Raw genomic sequence first — 21378 nt, forward strand, 5'->3', positions numbered from 1 at the left:
TCACTGTTAACATGCCTTTGTGGTCTGTCTCTCACTTATTTCTGTGAGGTTACAAGGAAATGGATCATAGTCATATGTTTGTGGTCAGCGACATCATGTTGGTAGCTTGAAATCAGCTGGACTGGGCGGATTTACACCAAAGAAATGGGCAAAAACTAGCAGGCTTTCCCCAGCAAAGTGGCTGCTTCATGTATTTAAGTACAGCTAAGGCCAGGAATGTGTGCGAATCAAAGCAGACAAGCTAAGAGCTGCAGACAGAGACTGTTTCAGCAGCTGGGTGGAGGCTATGGAAATTCTTCCAACACAAAGGGGCACTGCCCTGTGGAAGCACTTCCATGGGAGGGGAATTCTGCACTTGAGGCAGACAGAGCTTGGAAGGAAACTGTCTTTCAGGAGACCAGGGAACTATCTTCGGTTGTTCCTGTGAAGACACTGAGTGATAAAAACCTGCATTGAGTTTCAATCATGTATTCTTGAGTAGATCACATTAAATGTAATCCTCTCATCTTTTGCCCTGAAGTGAAAGTGAAAGAAAATCTTAAGATAAATCTCCGAAGGTTAGAGATAATCAGGAATCTTTCTTTATCATCAAAAGAGGAAAAAAGAATTTTTTTTAAAAAAAATCCCTTTTAAGGGAATATTCCTTTGAAGCAAAGTAAAGACTACTTTGTTGTGGATTTATTCCATAAGTGCTTCACAGGCATTATTAAAAAAATCAGATCTTCAGTTTACTTGATTGAAAGGGCATCTCTCCTACCCCCACCTCTAAAAGCAGCTTCTTAAAAATCAGGCTCTGTTATCCAGGGCTGATACAAAAAGGAATAGGACAGACCCTGGTTTTCTGCAGTCATGAAGGAATCCAAACAAGTTGCTTCAAGGTCACTGTTTCTTGGTGGAATGTTAAAATGATTACTAATGGGCAGGAGAGAAACTCTGAATAAAGCAAAGAAAAGATTGTGGAGCTAGAAATTGTGAAGAATGTGCACTTTTTCTTGTTGAAAACAACATTGAGAAAGTAGAAATAGAATTTAAAGCTCTTTGAACAGTAGAACCATTTTCTTGGAGATCAGGCACATGGAACCAAACTAACTGTCATGGACAAGGCCAATTTTTTCTCTCTGTGTAAGAACGTGGCATTGGGCAAAGGTCCCTGAAATTTCTCTAAAACTCTGCTGTCTAGATGCTGATGTGGCCAACAGGCAGAGATGAGGGTCAGCTTGTCAATCTGATCTTTAGCAACTCTGCTCTGGCCTTGAGCCTGCTCTCCGCTAGACTTTTGTTCAGACGCTTCTTTTCCTGTGCTATTCCTTCCCATTGACAGCGTGTTGAAATACAGGGAGTGTGGGAATAGCAGACGCTGTTCCTACTTGTTAAAAATAGATGCACAGCCTATTACAGATAAGGATCAATTCTTTTTAAAATGTACACGGTGCAGGTATTTTTAATAATAATTTAGACAATTGACCTCTACGAATAGTTTTGATATATACAACTTGGATTATATCATTGTAATTTCAAGCGACTCTATAAATGGGTATTATTAGAATCTTCATTTTTAATGTAACTTAGTTGAGCTTAGATAGATATGTTCTTTGTCCTAAATCACACAACTTAAAACAACTAGGTCTGATTTCACAATGTACTTGGTAACCACTATGCTATTCCAAAAAACAGTGCTCTCGCCTCAAGTACATTTTAAGATATTTTCTATTTCTTATCGTTGCAGTCTCTCTGGCATTATATTTTCGTGTTCTAAATTCAACTCAGCAAAATGTACTGTTTCTCCCATGTGTAAAACTGTGCATTAGGAAGGCTCTCTGCAGACTGGAAGAATGAATAAGATGTAACTGTTATCCTCAAATAACATAATCCTGGGCAGGAGAACGCAAGTATAAAAATAATCATAACATAGGGACTAATGTGCTCACTGCCTTAAGCAGGGCGCATAGAATAGAGCAGCCCAAGGAAAGCAAAGAGAAATCCTATTGGAAATACACATACATTTATTTTTATTTCTATTTATTTGAACTAAGGTCTAGCTGAAAAATGATACTTTCTCCAGCTGGATTCCTAAGATATGATTTGTCTCTGAATGTTTTGAAAGGAAAGAGACCCCGAAAAAGAAAATGATCTGAATGCATTATGCATAAATCTGTGTAATGAGCAAAGCGATAATGTCTGCAAAGCTACCAACTGTGAGAGCTGCTAAGGGGACATTTAGACAACCTCTCCTCTCACAGACGAGGAAACGAAAATCGGAAAGCTGTAGGCAGAAACGTCTGCCTTCTCTTAGGGTTTTTCTTTTTTCCCTATTCTTCATTCAGAGTCATCTGGAGAACATTAAGCGAAAGTTGAAAGCTGTCTGACTCTTCTGTAATGGGTTCCACCGTCGACTGTAAGAAGTGTTAATTGACTGCATGGCTTCAATTGGAATTTAATAAGTCTTCCTTCTTAATTTAGATTATATCTGACAAACTGATCTTTTCCCAGATTAGGTTTAAAATTATTCGTGATATAGTTAAATATCCCATGAGCTCAATTTCATCCTTTCTGATAGAAAGGGATAGGAAGATTATCCACATATCTGAAATTCAAAGGCTGAAAGTATGTTGCTTTCCCCTTTCTTTTAGGACTGTCCAAAAAAATTGTGAGAATATGAACTGCTGGGTTTCAGTCGAACATAAGAACTCCTTCTTTTGTTTGATGAAAATTGTGACATCAATGAATGTAATGAGCTTGGTTTTGGCTTGGAGCGTCAAGGATGTGTTTCTTACCAATGGGTTGCCTGTAGTATGCTGTAGGCAACAGGCACCCCTGATGTGGCTGGTTCCCTAGTGTTGAAGTAAGCTGGTGCTGTTTGGAGACAGTGTGGCCAGCTGGGAAAACCGTTTACTTTGGGTTTGGACAGGTCTGGGTTGCCTGTCCCAGTTCTGCCTCTAGTTTACTGTTCGACCTCATGCTACCTATTTATCTCCCTATGATTAACATTCCTTCCTACAAAATAAGGAAATGATGTTTTGCCAGAGTGCAGTGAGGCTGGCACACGAGCAAGGACACTTGTTTTTTTTTTTACTTTATTCCTCAGTTGGGCTCTCAGGAGAGTGTTTGTTGAATGGACACTGTCGGTGTTCAGCCAGTGGAAACCATGATGATTATTATTACCAATTCTTTGCTTGAAGGGAACCAAGAAAAAATTTAATATGTTATATCCCCAGTCCTTCACAAAGTGTGTGTGTGTAAGTATATGATAATACTTGTAAAGTCAAATCTTAGACTGGAATATGAAACTACGGTGAGGGTAGATTTTTCCATTAGTCTGTAAATCCTACTAATCTATGATCTCTATTACTAGGTACAAAAAGATTAGCTGTTCCATCCTCTAGAGATGATGACAGCATTTGGGGAAAGGGATTTCACATCTAAACTATGGTAGGTTCATCTTTTGCTTTTAGATACAGAAGGGAGAAAAAGTAATCATTTTTGCTATTAAAAATCTAGGAAGAGTGGGAGAAATGAATGATTGGGCTGGATTAGAAAATATTTAATTAGAATTTGTTATGCTGGGAAGCAGGACTAGGGAAGCTGTAGAGGAAGTCAGATTAAAACCATGACAGTGTGAGTTCTCCTGACTCTGTCCTTCTAGTCTTCCCAGGCAGGTCCCATGGAGGGCTGGCTATTGAGCTTTCTTTCAAGGCTTGCTCTGTGTAGGCAATATTGACTGGCTCACTTGGTAGGCACCCACATCCCAGATGGCTGTAGCCAACTAGTAGGATGGGTTTGGGAATCAGACACTCTTCTAACATTCATGCCACGACACCTTGATAAGTAACATTCCTAAGTCTTTGTTTTTTCATCCCATGAGAGGCATGCTCTCATAAGCACTGACACAAATATTACATAATGTAAATCATGGAAAGAATCTAATTCAGTCCTAAGCAGTTAGCATTAAATATATATGATAAATACTCTAAGAGACTCTAAGAATGGCTTTTATTGACTTTAATAAAATTGTTTAAATGATCACTGCTTTCTTCTAACTGGTTGAATAAAATTTATAAAAGTTGTCAATCACATCCTAAAGTAAAATATCATATGAATTTGTGAGCTTTATAGCTCCCCCCAGAGTTAGATAATAAATAGCTTCTAGCTACAGAAATCTCCCATCAGAAGCCAACACCATTTCTGATTCTATGAATTCTTCAGCTTATGTCTGGAGGTCCAGAACTTGAAGTCTGACTAAGATTGTTCATCCACAATGATCGAGGGTTCCTTTGAAAAGGATGTATCTAGCACCCCAGTCACCCAGATCTTCACTGAAATATGGATTTAGGCTCTAGAACGAGAACATTCTAGCAAAACCACATTATTTCTAAATTAAAATTACATTCCATTACCTTTATGAAGCAAAGCTCCTTTTCAGAATAAATCCATAGCAAATTCTCTTGGTGAGTTACTGCTCAGTTTGTGCAACTTCCAGCTGCCTTTACCCCTCTGCAATCCGAAAGGCTGGCTGTGGGCACCCCTCACTGGGTACCTTCAGACTCTACACCTCAGCCCTGTCCCCTAAGGAACCCAGCTACTCCCTTCCTGTTCCTATGCCCATTGGGAATTTATTTTAAGATTATTTAATGGCCCATATACTGAATTCCATCATGTGAGTGTGGTCCAGATTCTATCTCCTACTACTGTCTGTTATTTCTACCATTTCTACTTCTGATTTTGGCATTTCCTGCAAAGAAATGTGTCATTTCAAAGAACATTCTTTATTAATAACAACACTATGTTGTTGGTCAAATTTCATAAAAATGTCATTCAAATGCCGATAATAAAATGAAATTATCTGATCTCTGGGATCATTGTTAGCAAAACACTTGATTTGAACTGTAGTTACTGACGATGTGTCATATGCTTAAAACTGTTGGTGCTTCAAGTGTGCTCACCACGGAAAGTGGTGAGAATGTGAGGTGCAATACATGTCTGATAGCTTGGTTCAGTCATTCCGTTGAGCTATACCTATTCCAAAACATTGTGTTGTACGCCATACTCACTGGTACATAAATATAACTTTTATTTTTCAACTTAAAAATGAATTTCAAGATATTTACTTTTTAAATTTAAAAATGTAGAGAAACAAAGAGACAGAGAATGAGAGAAATAAGAAAAAGAGATCTGTACCTGCTCGTTTTTTTCCTGAACATCCACCATGACTGGGGCCAGCCGAGGCCAAAGGCAGGAGCTAAGAATTCAGTGTGGGACTCTCAGGTGAGTCGCAGGGACCGCACTGCTTGGACCCTCATCTGGGGCCTCCAGGCTGTGCATTCACAAGGAGTTGGAACCAGGATCTGAACGATTCCAGTTCAGGAACTCCACTGCAAGATGTGGCTACACCAAATGCCCACCTCACTACTTTCAAATAGGTAACTGACTTTTTACAATAAATTGTTTTCTTAAAAGTTATCTGGTGCTCACTCACTAGTACTTTTAAAAATTTAACAAATTTTTGCCTAAGATTTCTGTGGGCCGACTGATGTAGCAGGTTTTAAGTCTGCAGCAGCAATTCCAGTCCCACATGGGCTTTCCGAGACTATGAGAAAGCAAGTGCCAAGCAAACTTTATTTTCAGTCTGCAGTAGATACTGTGATAGATTTTTACTATAGTGAATCACAAGGGAGACCCACTCAAGAGGGAAAGGAAGGAGAGGCATTGCAAGCAAAGGAAGCCACATATATACTCAATCTACATGGCTGTGCAAGGAACCAAAGGTCAGGTGACCTGTAGGAAGGCTCCCGGTAGGGAGAGATGAGTTAATACAACACCTTGCCAAACTGTAAGTGGATCCAACACCTTGGTTCCACTGTAAGTAGGGAAGGAGCCTTGGAAAGGCCAAGCAGGGAGCATCATCCTGCTTCTCTTCAGTAATACTTGGTTGCTGGATGAAGGAAAGATGATGGGGCTCAAGAGTGGATGCAGGAACACAGCTAGCTGCTTCTTTCTAAGAATGAAGCGTTCTTGAGAATAAACACCATGCAAAGTACCTGCTGTCCAAAGGAGCTTCTGCATTTTGTCTATTCTTGTCCTCTGTTGCACTCAGCCTGTTAATTTACATAATGGGCTAGCTGTTCAAAGTCTGGCTCTCCTATTGGGAAGTAAGTTAGATGAGGGTGGAACAACATGTGAACTTCTCTACTGCCCGTATCTAGAACTGTGTCTGCCATGTGGACTCGCAGTACTTACTTTGCTGAATGAATGGATGAAAACAGAAAAAGAAGACTTTACCGGAATGGATATGTAGACGCAGAAATGTGATGTTTCCTGGCCATGGATACTTTTGTTGACATGTTTTTCATGTCTCGCTCTCAAGGGCACTTTTAACTTCGGCAAACTTTGTGCCGAGGTACTCAAGCACTGCCGGGATATTTGTCTTCTTAAAACAACATTCACTGACAGTAGATTCAAGAGGAAAAGACGATTGCTGTATTCTGTTTTCTTGAAATGCCAAATATGCCATTTCTCTAGCAGGTGATGGTAACTTGGAGCATCCTCTTTTGCAGAGGCTACCCCAAACTTGCCAAAACCCAGAAGCAGTTCTAGGAAGTTCTCAGCTCTTTCATCTCCCAGGGGAAGAGAGAGGAAGAAGGAAAAGCCGAGGGAGAGAGCGAGAATGAGAATGGAGTGCAATCCAGGTTCTTTCTTACCCTACTTCCTGCCATTTCACCCCGAAGAGGCCAAATCTAGTTTGATGTGTGCTCAGCCAAAGAGATCTAGGGGGATTCCGCAGCTCTCTTTCTACCCCGTGATCGCTTCCTTTCCTCTATTCTATTTGAAATGTCTTTCACAAAGGATTTTAAAAAAAGCGAACAAAGCTAATCATGCAACTTTTTGCCTGATGTGTTTTAGTGAGAGTAACTTTCAATTAAAATGCAATCACTCAGTCACTAGGCCTAAAGACCCATGTAGATTTGGTTCATTTTACATGGCAGGGAGAACAGATGGGCATTGTACAGTCAGTGACATGGAGAAAAGGCGAGTGATGCAAGTCTAAAGTCGAGATCCTGAAAATTTCTCACTTTTGCTTCAGATGGGTCCTGTTTATCCTCCCATGGGTGGAGACAGAGAAAACCCTGCACGTGGTATATGCGTTCTGCAGCTGCAGCCCTAAGAGCGCTGTCTCCAGGGATTTATCAAAATGTGCTGCCTTCCTTGTAAGGTATGTTTGACCTCACACAAAGGAGCATTTTCTCCTGAAGATTCATTAATGAAGGTTATACCATACTCTTACAAGGAAATCAGAGGGAATGTTTAATCATTTACCATTGAACTCACAGAACATGTGGCTGGACTGCACAGCTGAAGTTATAATTAGAAGTTACAAGGTTACGAGAGAGTGAGAGAGAAAGAGAAAGTGGGAGAGGGTGTGCAAAAATTTGAAACATTTAAAAAAGGAAAATTCCCACCTGAATTGCTCACAAATGGCAGGGATTAGTCATCATGCTTGGGCTCACTGCACCTTTTTGGCAGCCAGTCATTTTTTCATGATTGAGTAGTTGTGAACTAAAAGATTGTTTCCCTTCTCAATGCCATTCTGTTAGACATTTTTAATGAAGTAGCAAATTTGTGGCTCATAGGAAAAGTTTGCTGGCAGTATATTGGAATTTACAGTCTTAGCAGGCATACCCATCTACTACATCTTAGGTTTCTGTGCCTCTGTTAGGTATGTAATAGGAAATATGTCATTAATGCAAATACCTTGGCAGACACCTGAATGCTGTTTTCTTGCATGTTCATAATGGCTTCAGAAATCTTGACGTCTATGGGGTCCATTACCGACTCGATGTTGAAGGGCCCTTCCAGTCGCTCTGCCACCAGAAGCATTGCATCTGTGAATATGCAGGAACATAATTTATTTGGAAGGGGGTGCCAAAGGGTTTGAAGTTGTGTTTAACATTTTAAAAAACATCTGTATGAAGATAATCGCTCCTTTGAAAGTTTTATTTGCTTTTCTATAGTCCAAAATGAAATGAATGACTAACTCTTACAATTATACAGTGTTTCATTTGAAGATTTAAAGTTATTTCAAATGGATATAACCAGGCTTGAAAAATCAGAAAGTTAGTCCAGTACAGAGAGTTGAATACTTCTTACTAGTCCAAGTCAAAATAATCTTCAGCTAGGTATCGACTGTGTTTCCAAAACAGGGTCTGACTTTTCTTCTTCGAGGGTCTGAAGAAAGCTGAGAAGCTCAGAGAGCAAGTGCTGATTTATGAATTTGAATGCACAAAGACGAAGACTCAGTTCAAGCACATTACCTATGAGAAACGTTTCTGGGTTTCCCAAGAAGAGAGCTCTCCCTACTTTGTGTTGTCCCTGCACCACCTGATATTTTTGCATGACTTAGACATAACCCATGATGGGCTAGGGGAACTTCTCCTGATTGTCTGTGTCCACAGCCTATTCCCATATTCCTCATGCTAACTTTTGAGACATGTCCCTGGTGTACATGAACAGAATTCATTTGCGTCCTGCTTGGAAAGCATTAGTTTTTAGGATGATGGTAGCAGTGGTCTGGAGGTGGGCTTGGACCTGTCCCTCACTGTGCACTCATTGGGTTGCAGGTAAGTAAGGTGCACAAGAGGAACTGCTGGGGACCAGGCATTTGTTAGCCTACTCTGCACGGGGACTGACGGACAGAACATTCTGTGGCTGTTGAAACTCAAGGTCAGTCCAGTGTGCTGAATATCTGAATGAATTTGTTTTCTCTTAAACATTTTCAAATAGCCACTTGAAGGCAGAAGCTAACATTGTAGAGAGCATCATTTGGACTTTTAGTGTGCAGATTCAGGAGACTTTAAACATTTCAGTTACTGTAGCCCTTAGGAGGCAACCTTAAAATATTCACCCTTCTTAAGAAAGCAACACATGCTGATTATCAAATGCTTGCAGAAATATGGGAAAGAAAAATGAAGAAGAGAAATACCTCCATAATCCCACCTGCCATCATAACATTATACGCACTTGGTAAATGCCTTTTTCTGTGCATGAATATTTTAAGCATGCAAGGGAAATCTGCTATACATATATCATATAGTTGACTTTCTAGATGTAATATATTATTAATGTAAATGCTGTTTGTAGTTAGCTATTTTATAGTATTGGTATGAAGAAGCCAAATTTTATTTTTATTACATAATCAGCCATGTTTATCTGAAGTCCAGCATCAAAACAAGTTCAGGGTTATAAGGAACTATGAATCAAATTGGTGAGAAGCCTTTTCAAGTAGATCATTTGTTTTCAAATGAGAAAGTAGAGAACTCTCTAGCAAGTGGGATTCATGTGTTTAAAATCACTGGGCTTACTAAAGCAGCATCGGCTTTTACAACCATAAGTTTATGTTTTAAACCGGTCCAATGCCTAGGCCCTTGCTGTATTTCCTGTGGAATGACCGGAAGCCAGCCTGTACTTCTGGGGCAGGTAGCTAGCAGCATCACAGAGGTCTGTCTGTTTGCATCAACTCCGAGGATGCTGTCCACCTTGTTCTATGGATGCCAGTGATATGAAAAATGTACATATGAGCAGGATTCACAAAGAAGCCCTAACAACAGTGCTTCTCATTCTCCCCCTAGAGAGCACAGTGGTAACTGGCGATGTCGTGGCAGGAGCTTCTAGTGAAAGTAGCTGTTTTTCGGTTATCTGGCAGCGTGGAGAGTGCATGCACTCTAGTGACTCTCAGCAAAGATTAAGGTCACTTGTTCCCTTAAGGTTTGGAGAGACCACTGAGTACTCTCCCAGGAGTGGATATGTTTCCTTTGTTCCATTATCTCTGTTTGTGTGTGCTTATCAAAATAATCTTCCTCAGACGACTTTCCAGTAGGCTTAAGGATGAAGATCAATTATGACAAATGGGTAAATTTTTGTAGACAGATGTGTCTTGCTAACAGAGTCAAGAAATCCTTGTACAGGAAGAACTGCCACCATGGTTATCCAGTAAATGCAGCGAGAAGAACTGATAACTACAGGGCAGTTATAATTTATGTGTTTCGTACATGTACCGGCATAAATCATTGCATAAGCACTGCTCTGTCACAGAACACACATTCAGCACAAACAGGTGGAGTTGATATACACTAACCATACGGATTCCATTTAAAGTCTGAAAGCAGAAAAGGACAATTTTTGGATTGAATCATAAAGACAGCACAGGGTCACAGATTGAAATCATGGGTGTCTAAACATCCCCAAGAAGGTTCTCTTATTAAATTAAAAATACTCCCTTATCTTGCACAAGCTCCCTTTTATGGGCAAGGCAAGAAGCTGCTGGGTTTGCATCATAAACTTGGGAAACATTTCTCTAGCAATTTCTGTCTCTACTCTATGTTCCTCTCCAATCACACCACCATCTTGGCAGGTTCGTGAGCCTGAACATTCTGTCACAACCACAGTGAATGTTCCCAAAGTGACCTTGTCGCAAGCACTTTCCTCCTTGGCTTTGGGAGGAGTTGGTCCCACTGCTGCTCTGTACTGGTAAACATGGGATGGCATGGCCACACCTTTTCAATCTCCTGGTTCCTGATTTCCATTCTTTATGTCCGTTCATTATCTTAATTAGCAAACTGACTTAAGGAAATAGATTTTGACATAAGTACATATCTATTTTTCTTTCAATTTATATCAACAGTCAGAATGCTATTTTATTCACTTAGGCTAGTGCTCATTTTAAAAGTTTACAATATAAATGACAAAAATTTACTAAATAAAATTAGAATCTCTGAAGATGTGAAAACCGATGGGGATTGGTTCAAAACCTCAGGGTCAGCAAGACAAGTAATATGAAAATCTAACAGTACTTTCTTATGAATTTGTTGAAAGGAGGTTTTCAGGGTGTTTTATCACTGTCAAGGTCATAATAAAAAATGAATGACTACTGTGCTGATTAACTTCAGAAGTTCTTACTCATTGAAACACCTGCTTACAACTTACAGAACAGTATGAATGCATATAAATAAATCAAAATCCTGTGTTCCATTCACCAGAAAATGTATTAATTATTCAAATTCCTGGAAAAGCTCTGATAATTTGGGAGGCAGGCTGACGGAGGCACACACAGTGGTTTTGTTGACTCCAGTTTCCTCCTAGTACACATTTGTTGGTGAAGCTGAGCGCTGTTGACATACAGAAAAGCCTTCCTGAAAGCTCAAATTAGATCATTTAGATGTCTGCTGTGAACAAAAAGTTTTAGATCTGTGTTGTAATATAACTCTACATTCTGCTAGTTCTCTTACGTTCCAAATATTCATGACAGGAGAGCAAAAGCAGCTTTCCAGAAAATTCTTTCATTATTCTGGATTTTCATTGGCTAGGGCCCCATTTGGCATACTGACCATTGGGGTTGAGGTGAGATCTCCTGGCGGGGTATGGTGGGAGCACAGGACTCAACGCAAAGGGAAGCTCTTGCTTGACCTCAGGCTCCACTTCCGGAACCCCCTGTCCCTTCAGCAGCCAAGTGCATCTCACCTGACAGGTTTGCCTCCTTGTGCTTTACAAGGTTCTCAACAGTCAAGCTCCCCTGGCTTGATGTTGGGGCAATAGAAGCCATGCCTGTGAACACCTCAGCCTCTTTTCATCCCACAGAGAAGAAAACACGATATAATTCTGACATCCAGGCAGTAATGGGTGTCTCTGGTACCAATTATATCACAAGATGGCTGTAACTGACTCCAGAGACTGCTGTCCTGTGCTATCTTAATTATCTCTGAGCCATTTATATGTTGAAATATTTGGAACCATATTTTTAACTCTGCTCCCAGAGCTTTTATCTCTTGCCAATTAAAACAGGACAGTTATAGCATGTCAACTAATGAACAGCTCATCTTTTCTGCATGTATCTCCTTTCTCGCCCAAGTTGCACTTCTTTAAACTACTGCTCTGCTAGAGTAGCGATTTGTATAGCTATTTGTGAGGGCACTTTAAGAAGCTAGTAGAAGGTAGCTACTTGGCACAGTGGTTAAGGTGCTAATTGGGAGGTCTGCATGCTATGCTGAAGTTCCTGGGTTGGAGTTCTAGCTCTGCCCTAGCTTCTAGCTCTCTGCTAAGGCAGCAAGTGATGGCACAGTTACTTGGGTCCTTGTCATCAATGGGGAAGACTCCGATAAAATTTTCAGTTCCTGATTTTGACCAATCCCGACCAAGGCTGTAACAGTTACTTGGGTAGTGAACCAGCAAATGAAAAACCTCTGTCTCCCAGTTTTTTCAAATAAAACAAAAGAAAAAAAAACCCAGTTTTTGGAACCATGAAATTAAAAAGGTTAACTTATTTTGGTGTAAAATTAGTGCTATTCATTCATTTCAGAGATCTTCAAACATTTTGTGGAAAAATCATACTATTTAAAAAGTATACATGGATTTAAAAAATTTGCACCAGAATGAGCTCATATTTTTAGTTCCATTTTCCAGGAGCTCTTGTCTTTGTGTTACTCAACGGAGAATAAAAGTAGCTCTATTAGAAAATATTGACATCTCAACAGTGGAAATTCACCCACAGTCACTGTGTTAGCATGAGGTGGTGCGGAATGTCTAAGAGCTCTCTCCCGGTGTCTATTAAAAGTCAAGAAGCCAGAAGGCAAGTCAAGCTGTGCTTCTGGCAAAGGTATTTTCTTCATGTAATGGTGAACTTCCTGGTTAGGAGTGAGGGTCGTGGAGTCAGGTGCCTTCAAGGTTTTAATTTAAGTTCCTCCATCAAATGGCTTGGAGACAATGTGTACATCACTTAGTTCACAAAATCTGATTTTCTTCATCTATCAGGTAGACATGATTGCACCATCCACCTAATACTGGCAAAATGAGCAAGTGATAGGAAATAATGCTTAGAAAGTTATTAGCACAATATCTGGTGCCTAGTTACCCTTCAACAAGGTTTAGCATCTATAAACGCCACCTCCAGGAAGTGTAAGTGCGAACGAGTGACTGCTTTGCATGATATTCTTGTGTTGACAACACTGATGTGAGGAGTAAATGAGTGAAAGGCACACGGATGACTTTAAGAGGTTTAGCTGGTGTTGTCTTACATGTTTTGTTAATGTTTTCATAACAGTTGCTTTTCGATGGGTTAGTTTATTACTAAGAGACATGAAACTGCATTTTTTTTGTCACAGTATGTCTTTTTGCCAATTAAAGGTAAAATAAACTCTTTTACATATTTCCAACTGTCAGGTGGGGCTTAAGATTTGCTCCTTCAAGTCTGAGTGGGCTAGGTGACTACTGTGACACCCTGCCTGTTTCCAGAGCCAGCACAGCTTTCGTTTTCTATCTTGCAAGATTCTCTGAGGCCAGAGAGACCACTGACTCCATGTGACAGTTGCACATGGGTTCACATTTCCATCCACCTCTGCCAACCTGCCAGAAATGTCAATGAAGCCATCGTGACCTCCAGACCAGCCCGTTTGCTAGTTGCCTGCCACCTGATGCATCTAATCAAAACCATGTGGAGCCAAAGAACCAACCAGCTGAGCCTTGCCTAAGATCCTAATCCATGTAATTCTAATTTACAATAACATGGCTGCTTTCCTAAGCTGCTACATTTGGGTGTACTTTATGACATAGCAATGGAAAACTGGAACAGCCAAAGAACATAATCACAAAATATTCCAATAATCTTTCCTTCTTTGTTTGATAAGCCACAAATTCATTTTTTAATACATTCAGCATATTTCATGTTCCTATCCCAATTAAAAACATCTTAATGGTTAAACAAACAAAAATGATGTCCCCAGGAGAACACTGAAGGAGACTTGCTGTAGGGTATCTAATGCATACCAGCAAGCCTCAGCTTAGGAACTGTGTCTTTTCAGGGATGTCACTTTGCAACATGGAGGGTAGGCCTGCAAGATCGAAATGATTGTGGTTTTCCTTTCCAAACTGTCTTTGCAAAGCCCTGCCCTGGAGCTAGATGCCATTGTTGATCACTGGATGGCAATTAGGGCGATGCTGGGACTCTTGAGGGCTTAGCTTCCTTCAGGTCACAGATACAGGATGTGGCTCCATCCATAACAGGTACCTTGCCTTTGTCTCCTTGAGCAAGGAAAACAAACCTTCAGCTAGAGCTAGCCCCTGATTTCTACCTGGGAGATCATGATTTTCAGAACATCCCAGAGGACAGAAGAGGAAAAAGATCTTTCTTTTCAAGGGGACATGTTATTCAGTTTTTCCTATATACTTTTAGGGTAGAAATAACTTTGAAAAGTCCATTTCAAATAAACTCAATCTACTACTTGTCAGGTGCCAGAGAGGTTGCTGGAGGGCACAGAGTCAGCCTACTAAATTAGCTTCATAGAATCTAGAACTGTTGTGAACTGACAAGTGTGGAAATACAAGGATGGAATTCAACTGGCCAACAAATGCATGAAAAAATGCCCAGGTCAACTAGTCACCAGGGAAATGTGATAGAAAGCTACAGTGAGGTTCCACTGTATCTCAGTTACAATGGTCACACTGAAGTCAGAAAAAAAAAATACTGGTGAGGATATGGGGGTAGAGGTATCCTAATCTGCTGTTTGTGGAAATGTAAACTAGTACAACCCTTATGGAAGACAGAAAGAAGATTCCTCAGAAATCTGAACAACTACTGAGTGACCTGAGCATGCCACTGCTGGGAATCTGTCCAAATGAAATGAAATCAGCATGGGAGAGTTTACAGCAGTCCAATTTATAATAGCTGAGATATGGAATCAACCCAGATGCCCCGCAACATGAAATCTTGGTCTTCTGCAACTAAATGGATCCAATTTGGAACTATTATGCTCAGTGAAATAAGCCAGTTCCAAAAAGACAAGTGTATATATTCCCTGATCTTTGATAACTAACAGTTAAGAGTGTAATTTATGTGTGTGAGAGTGACCCTCTGGGATTTGATTGTTCTTTGCAGCCTTTGTGTATACTCCTGAGTAATAGCTTGTTTATTTTTTAATTTGCTATGCATTGGTGTCTTTACCTTAAGGAGTAGTAAGTCTGTGATTGCAAAGTGAAATGGAAAAATGCCATAGTAAAACTTAGGGGGGAGAGAAATAAGGAAGGAGGAAGGAAGTGGAAGGGGAAGTAGCAGTGTGATTCTAGATCTGTGACATGTTATGTTAAAGTTGTTCACTTTATACGAACAAAAAGAACTCATGCAACTTTAAGTATAAAAAGCATAAAAATTTATCCTTTGAAGAATTAAGATGATGGCATGTTAGTGGAGAGTTCTCATCAAAGCAATCTAAATTTGTTCCTAACAATCTACTCTTTGAAAAATAAAATACATAGAAGTTCAATATGGTTCAATTTGATCACAATTCATGGCACTCAGCTTTGTTCTTTTCTTTAGATGCAGTGCTCACTCAGTATTACATCAGCAGCACCAGCTTTTAGCTTAATCACTGTATTTTCCCCAGGGAGAAACACGGAAGAAATAACAGAAAATAAAGCCATTAAAAAAACAACCCTCTGATCAGTTCATTCATGGATACCCCAGTTATTCATTAAAAGGAAAAATTGGCTTCAGTGTGTGTGCACGGGCGGATGAATGCCCCCTGCATTGGGGTAATTAGGGCCCTGCTTTCTCTGCCGTTGCCTGGCAAAAAGCTCACGGAGCAGAGCAGAGTCCCTCTCTTCCACCTAAACCAGTTCATTAACGTGCCCCAGTGATGTGCTGGACAGGGCTGAGCTGGGAGCTTGGTGAGGAGGCTGACATGAGTACTGCCACTGTCCCAGGGCTGCGTTCTCACAGCAGCCCACTGGGCTGGGAGCAGCCACCAAGGTCAGCAGACTCAAGACCTGGACTTTGAACTTTGCGTGCCAAGGGTCCATGCCCCTTTTTTTGGAGTTCCAAGAAATCAGACTCTAACAATCACATCAGGCTTTGCTGAACTCTTAACCTCTGTCATTGGCAGCAGAGATACCTTTTAAAAATGTAAATTTGACTAGGTCTTGACTCTGCTCTGGAGGCAAAAGGTAGAAACCTCTTAGAGTAGCATTACTTAGGCCCTGCCTAAGGTGGCTTCGGCCTGCAGAAGCAGCCTTACTTCTGTCACTCCTGGGGACTGTCCCCTAAGAGCTTCACTGGAAATCTGGCTGACCTTGAAGCTCTCACTCAGCTCCAGAAACTGATGACAAATTACTGCAACCACAGCCTGGGTGCCTTTCAACCTGCTCAGGTACCTCGAAGCGTTCAAGTTGAGAGTTTCACAATCAGATGCCACTCCTGGCTTGGAATTCATTCCTTGCTGCTCGGCCAGAGTTTCCCTCTATTGTAAGCAGCACTGTGGCGACTACCTTGTACATAATTCATTGAACATGTGCAAATAACGCCACAGGTTAAAGTCTTAGAAGGGAAACTGCTGCATTCCAGATCAAAGCGTTTCAAAATTTTGGTAGTTATTGTCAACATTCTCTCCATTAAAGCTGTAACTGTTTATATCCCTACCAGCAGGACATGACAGTGTCTGGCTCCCGAAGCTTTCTGATGTTAAGATTAAACCTTTGGATCTGTGCCAGCCTGATAGGGTAAGAAACTGGCATGTGGCTCTGTGTGGTTCTAATTCGAATTTCCCTTATGATCCATAAGGTTGGAATCCTTAAGCAGTTTCGAAGTCATTTATTTATTTTTGGGGGGATGCTTTGTCTCCTGCCCTTTGGATAGTTATTTCTCTGTTGCGTTACTGATTTTGTCATTCTGATATAAACTTTTGTTTTTAAGAAAATGAAGAACGTGAGACTGCTTTTCTGACATATATGACCAATTGTCCCACAATTCCCAGTTGCCTTAGTGGCTTTCCTTCTTGATTTTTTTCTGAGCGGAACTTTTTTTTTTCACTAATCATTTGCTGAAATATTTTGTGTCATTTACACTTTCCTTTCCACACCCCAAGTAGCTAAGCTGCTGCCATGGATGTTTCAACAGCCTGGCCTTCCTTCTGTTCCTGGAATACCAGGCAGGTACTCCCTGGCCTTTGCACTTGCTCCTTCTACTCCTGGGATGTGCAGCTCAGAGCACGCACACTCCTACCCAAACGTTGCCTCTCAGGGCATTTATGCTGCTCACCTAGGGGACGTCTGTTGTTTGCCAGCCCTCTTTGTCCCTCTTGCAGGTGATTTTCAAGGGATCAAGGCCTTCATCTGCTTGTTTTCTGCCATGGTCCCACCCACTAGGATAGCAAGTTGGTCCTCTGTATCCATGCACATCCACAGATTTAGTCAGTCTTGGATAGAAAATATATGTCTGTTGTTAAAAATTGCTATCATACTGAACTTGTGTAGGCTCCTTTTTCTTGTCATTCCATTGCTTGTATCTTATACCAATGATCGACATGACTTTTGAATTGTTTTTGATATGGTAAGTAATCTAGAGATGATGAAGGGCATAGGAGTATGTGTGTAAGGAATGTCCCAGAACTGCAGCGTTGTATGTAAGGAACTTGAGCATCCTTGGATTTTGTTATCAAAGTGGGGTGCGGGGGAAGGTGGAGTCCTGAAACCCCTGTGGATATCCAAGACAAAGGAGTCAGGACCCCAGTAAGTGAGCAATGTTCATTTGTAAAAGGATGATTCTACAGAGCCTTTTAAGAACATTTCTGTTTTCTTCTAGTAACTTAATGGAAACTTGCTTGCTTTTCACCACCACATCCTAAGACTTCCCCACCCCATGTCCCTGCCTGCCAGGCCTAGGATCTCCAACGGCTCGGCAACCTCATTAGTATTGTTTATGGGAGAAATGGCCCATCCGTGACTTTGGATGTTGTAACATAAACCAAGAGTTTCTGTGGGAGTTTAGAATCTTATTGTACTTTTTTTATTAGGTGGAAATAACTTCTCAGCTCTTTAATCGGGAAATTGAAAAATGTGGCTGATCTTGTTGCTATAAGAGGTTATCTCTGGGTTAACTAATAAAATCTCAATACTTCGGGCTTTACCAAACATGGAACTTGTTGTTGCCTTTCAGGATTCCATGTTTGCCACTGGCTTTCAAAACAACCTCTGATATGAATATGGCTTTTGTGTCTTTCTTGTCACTTGTCCACATTCAGTAAACATGAAATGAGTGACACCATCTTTCTTATTCTGCCAACCTTGCATTGTAGTTAGGGCCACACAATGCTTTTCAAAAGATTAAACCATAGAAAAGAGAATTAGCTAAAGAAGTCTTAGTACTTCCAAGGCAGATAAATGGTAGACAATGGGAAGTGAACCAAATGAACTGTAATTTAAAACTGCACAGATATCAGAGTCAAAAAGAAAACCAGGACAGCCACCCAGAATAATTACAGTGACTAAAGAACTAAAGCCAAATACAGGAGAATTTAATGAAAATAACTGTTTACTTTTGAAACTAGACTCAGGAAGAGGAGGAGAGAACAAATATACAAACTAATTTAATTCTGAAGCCAGTGCAAACAAAGAGACTCATTTTGCTTTGACATTGCCAAGAGAAATGCAAATTGAGGAGGGAAATAATTCACTGCTAGTCCTGGCACAATGTAGAAATTAGTCTCTGCAGGACCCATTTTCAAACAGCTTTTTTAGTAGAATGATGCATTGTATTTCATAAAACTATAATCTAGTCATGTAAGCATCATCTCATTGCTCTACTGTAGTCTCGAGATGTTTAGTTACATCACAAAGTCAGAGCGAGTCTGATAGGCCATGCATTTGATGGACATCAAAGTGTACATTGCCAAACAGAACTCTACTTACATTTTTACTGAAGATTCTTCAGACAAATCTGTTTTTATGGCATTTGTAGCCTGGGATGTTCGAGTAACTTACATTAATTGAGCATTCTCTTGTGAACGAGCTGTACAATTTATGGGTGAAGAGTTTGTAAAGATCATTGTGCAAGAAGAGGCTGCCTTTGTCTTTATATCCGCTTGAATGCCTACAGGATTGAGTATTGCATGGATTGGTTACTTTGGAGCTACTGATTGGTTTTCAGTTTAGGAAACCAGAACCCAGAGAAGGAGAGCAGCCCCCTGGATCTTAATGGCAATCTCAGTGTTCACCTCCTCTCTTCATCTACCCAGAACCCTAGCACCTGTCTTGCTCAGCAAACATCAATGTGCTTACCAAGGAATTTACTTACTTAATACATTCCAAGGGTGCCACTGCTTGTAAAGAGATAGCAGAAGACAAAGCAGAGCTGATAAAGACAGGAGCCTTTGTGATCTGTGAAGGTTTTTCTCTTGGAGGCAGTGAGGCTTCCCTTTTAGCCTCCCTTAGTAACATGTTCTTTCAGTATGGACAACGTGATCCAGAATGCTTCTTCACCAAATTATAAAAGCACTTGCATGACTGCCTACTCAACTAGCTTCCACCTCGTGCTTGAGATTCCTTGAATCCTTGGTGGTTAGGATGGCCGTGGAGGGGAGGCAAAGACCACGTGCTGTGTTGTGTGGCCATGGCGCCAGTACTGCCAGCCTTCTCCCTTAGTGCACAGACTCTACAGCACTGTGGGGATTGCACACCAGGCATGTAGCACAAAAATGCTTAACTGATAACGCTGTGATGATTGTCTTTGTAGAAGGTAGGTTTTTCCCTTCTCTCCTAACAAAGTTAATGTTTAGTGTTTGATCACATCATCATTCATGAAGCCACTAACTATTGCAGAAAGAAGACAGTTTTCAGGGCAACCACTCAATTTCACAAAGGACACTGAGTCCCAGGGATAGCAGGGACATCCAGTTATTGGACCAGGCACAGGAGGCACGGCTGTGATGTTGCCCAATTCTGTCCTTTTATTCTATCACTGGGCCTCCTCCTCCACAACCTGTCAATCTATTATTAAGAAACAGGGCCAGTTACAGCATTTCAAGGTGTCATTGAACTACAAAACTCTCAACTCATTGCAAGCATATTGCAGTTAAACAATTCTTCTCTATTTCTCCCTCCTTTGCTCTTAAAGTTAATATAGGAAATCACCCTAGAGACTGTTTGTTTCTGTAGTACAAGGTTTGCAACTGACATGGAATGAATCACTAACCTCTCCCCAAACCAATAAAAAATAAATAAATGAAAAGTCAGGTGTGTTGTCAGAATTCCCTGCTGAGCCTAACCCGAGTGATTAGTGAGCAATTCAGTAAGCATGGGAGCCCTTTTCTCCTCCTCGTGTGTGTGCTGGCGTTATTAAAAATATCTAGTTTTTATTATTTTGTTGCCCAGTGCCATGTGAACCAAAAGGAAAATGAAAAAAAGGGCAGTATGTTCTGTATCATGGGTCACTAGACCCAAAGAAAAGAGCTGAATTGTTTAAAAAAGGGAAAAACTCATTTGAGAAGGTGGTGACTTCACCCCGTGAAGTGGCAAGATGATTTTTGTTACTTCCTTTGCCTTTTCCTCTGGTTTACACCTGTCTTCAGAATTCTTCATGGTGAAGATACAGAGCATGCTGCAGGAGTCGGGGTGGGAGTGACAGAGAGAAACTCGGGTGGACCTTTCAGTGGGGTTAAGGACATGACAGGTCCGGGCACAGAGATTCACTTTCTTTTGCCAACAGTATAATGAAGTAGGAACTACTAATATTTCCTTCATTGGTTGTGGAGACTTAGACCCTAGAGGTGACCTATCTTGCTCAAAATCTTAAACTTAAACCTGATTAGTGGGTGGACAGGGGGAGCTTGTTCAGGGTAGATAAGAACTGACACCTTTGAATTGCCCAGACTCTTCATTCCAGCCAAGGAGATGGGCTTGCTGGTCAGGTAGTGGGGTGTGAGTGAGTGTGTCTGTATACACGTGTGTGTGTGTGTGTGTGAGAGAGAGAGAGAAGGATGAAGCGGGGTGGATACTGTCTGTGCAGGGCATTAAAATTAAACTTTTCTGGCCTTGCTCCTGTATGAATTTGTGTTATATAAGGAACGTGGCCTTGGGAAACTACATTTCAAGCACTGGGCCCATGTGTTCTCTTCCTGACTCTTCTCTCTGTGTTTAGAGCACTGAAAAGCTTTAGATTGTATAAAAAATTATAAAAATGCAGCGGTATGTTCTGGTCGTAGAAGGTGTATATAATCAGGGAAGGAATATTTGATGTTATAAAATAAAAGGAATTTCATTAATTTGTCTTTCAAAAAGGTGTGACTACTTTCTTCATGAACCTCTTTGTATATGTTTCCTATATATTTATGTTGTACAAAAGGATTCAGAGAAAGGAAAAAATGACAAAGGGGACAACAAGATATCATCTAAATTCTGCCAAGACAGATAATCACAGTTTTTTTTTTAACTTTTTCTTTGCAGGTATTTAATATGAATAATATGAGGGTAAGGCTACTGTTTGCCCTTTACTTTCAATTCAATATCATTTGGTTGAATTAGTTATTTCCTTATTATTTTATGAAAATACTGTAATGACTCTGCAATATTTCC

General features: G+C 40.6%; 1 protein-coding gene across 2 annotated transcripts in view; it reads right to left on the bottom strand.

The window, feature by feature from the left end:
• The window catches only part of GPC6 (glypican 6), a 996155-nt gene that overhangs the window by 91191 nt on the left and 883586 nt on the right, over positions 1-21378 (bottom strand). For both annotated transcript variants that reach the window (XM_040991023.1, XM_040991022.1), the window contains exon 5: positions 7747-7877. In XM_040991023.1, coding sequence (XP_040846957.1) covers positions 7747-7877 — 131 coding nt within the window. The remainder of the gene's footprint in view (positions 1-7746; positions 7878-21378) is intronic.

Source organism: Ochotona curzoniae, unplaced genomic scaffold, assembly GCF_017591425.1.
Source record: "Ochotona curzoniae isolate NIBS_2020 unplaced genomic scaffold, NIBS_Ocur_1.0 contig_64, whole genome shotgun sequence".
NCBI classification, from domain to species: Eukaryota; Metazoa; Chordata; class Mammalia; order Lagomorpha; family Ochotonidae; genus Ochotona; species Ochotona curzoniae.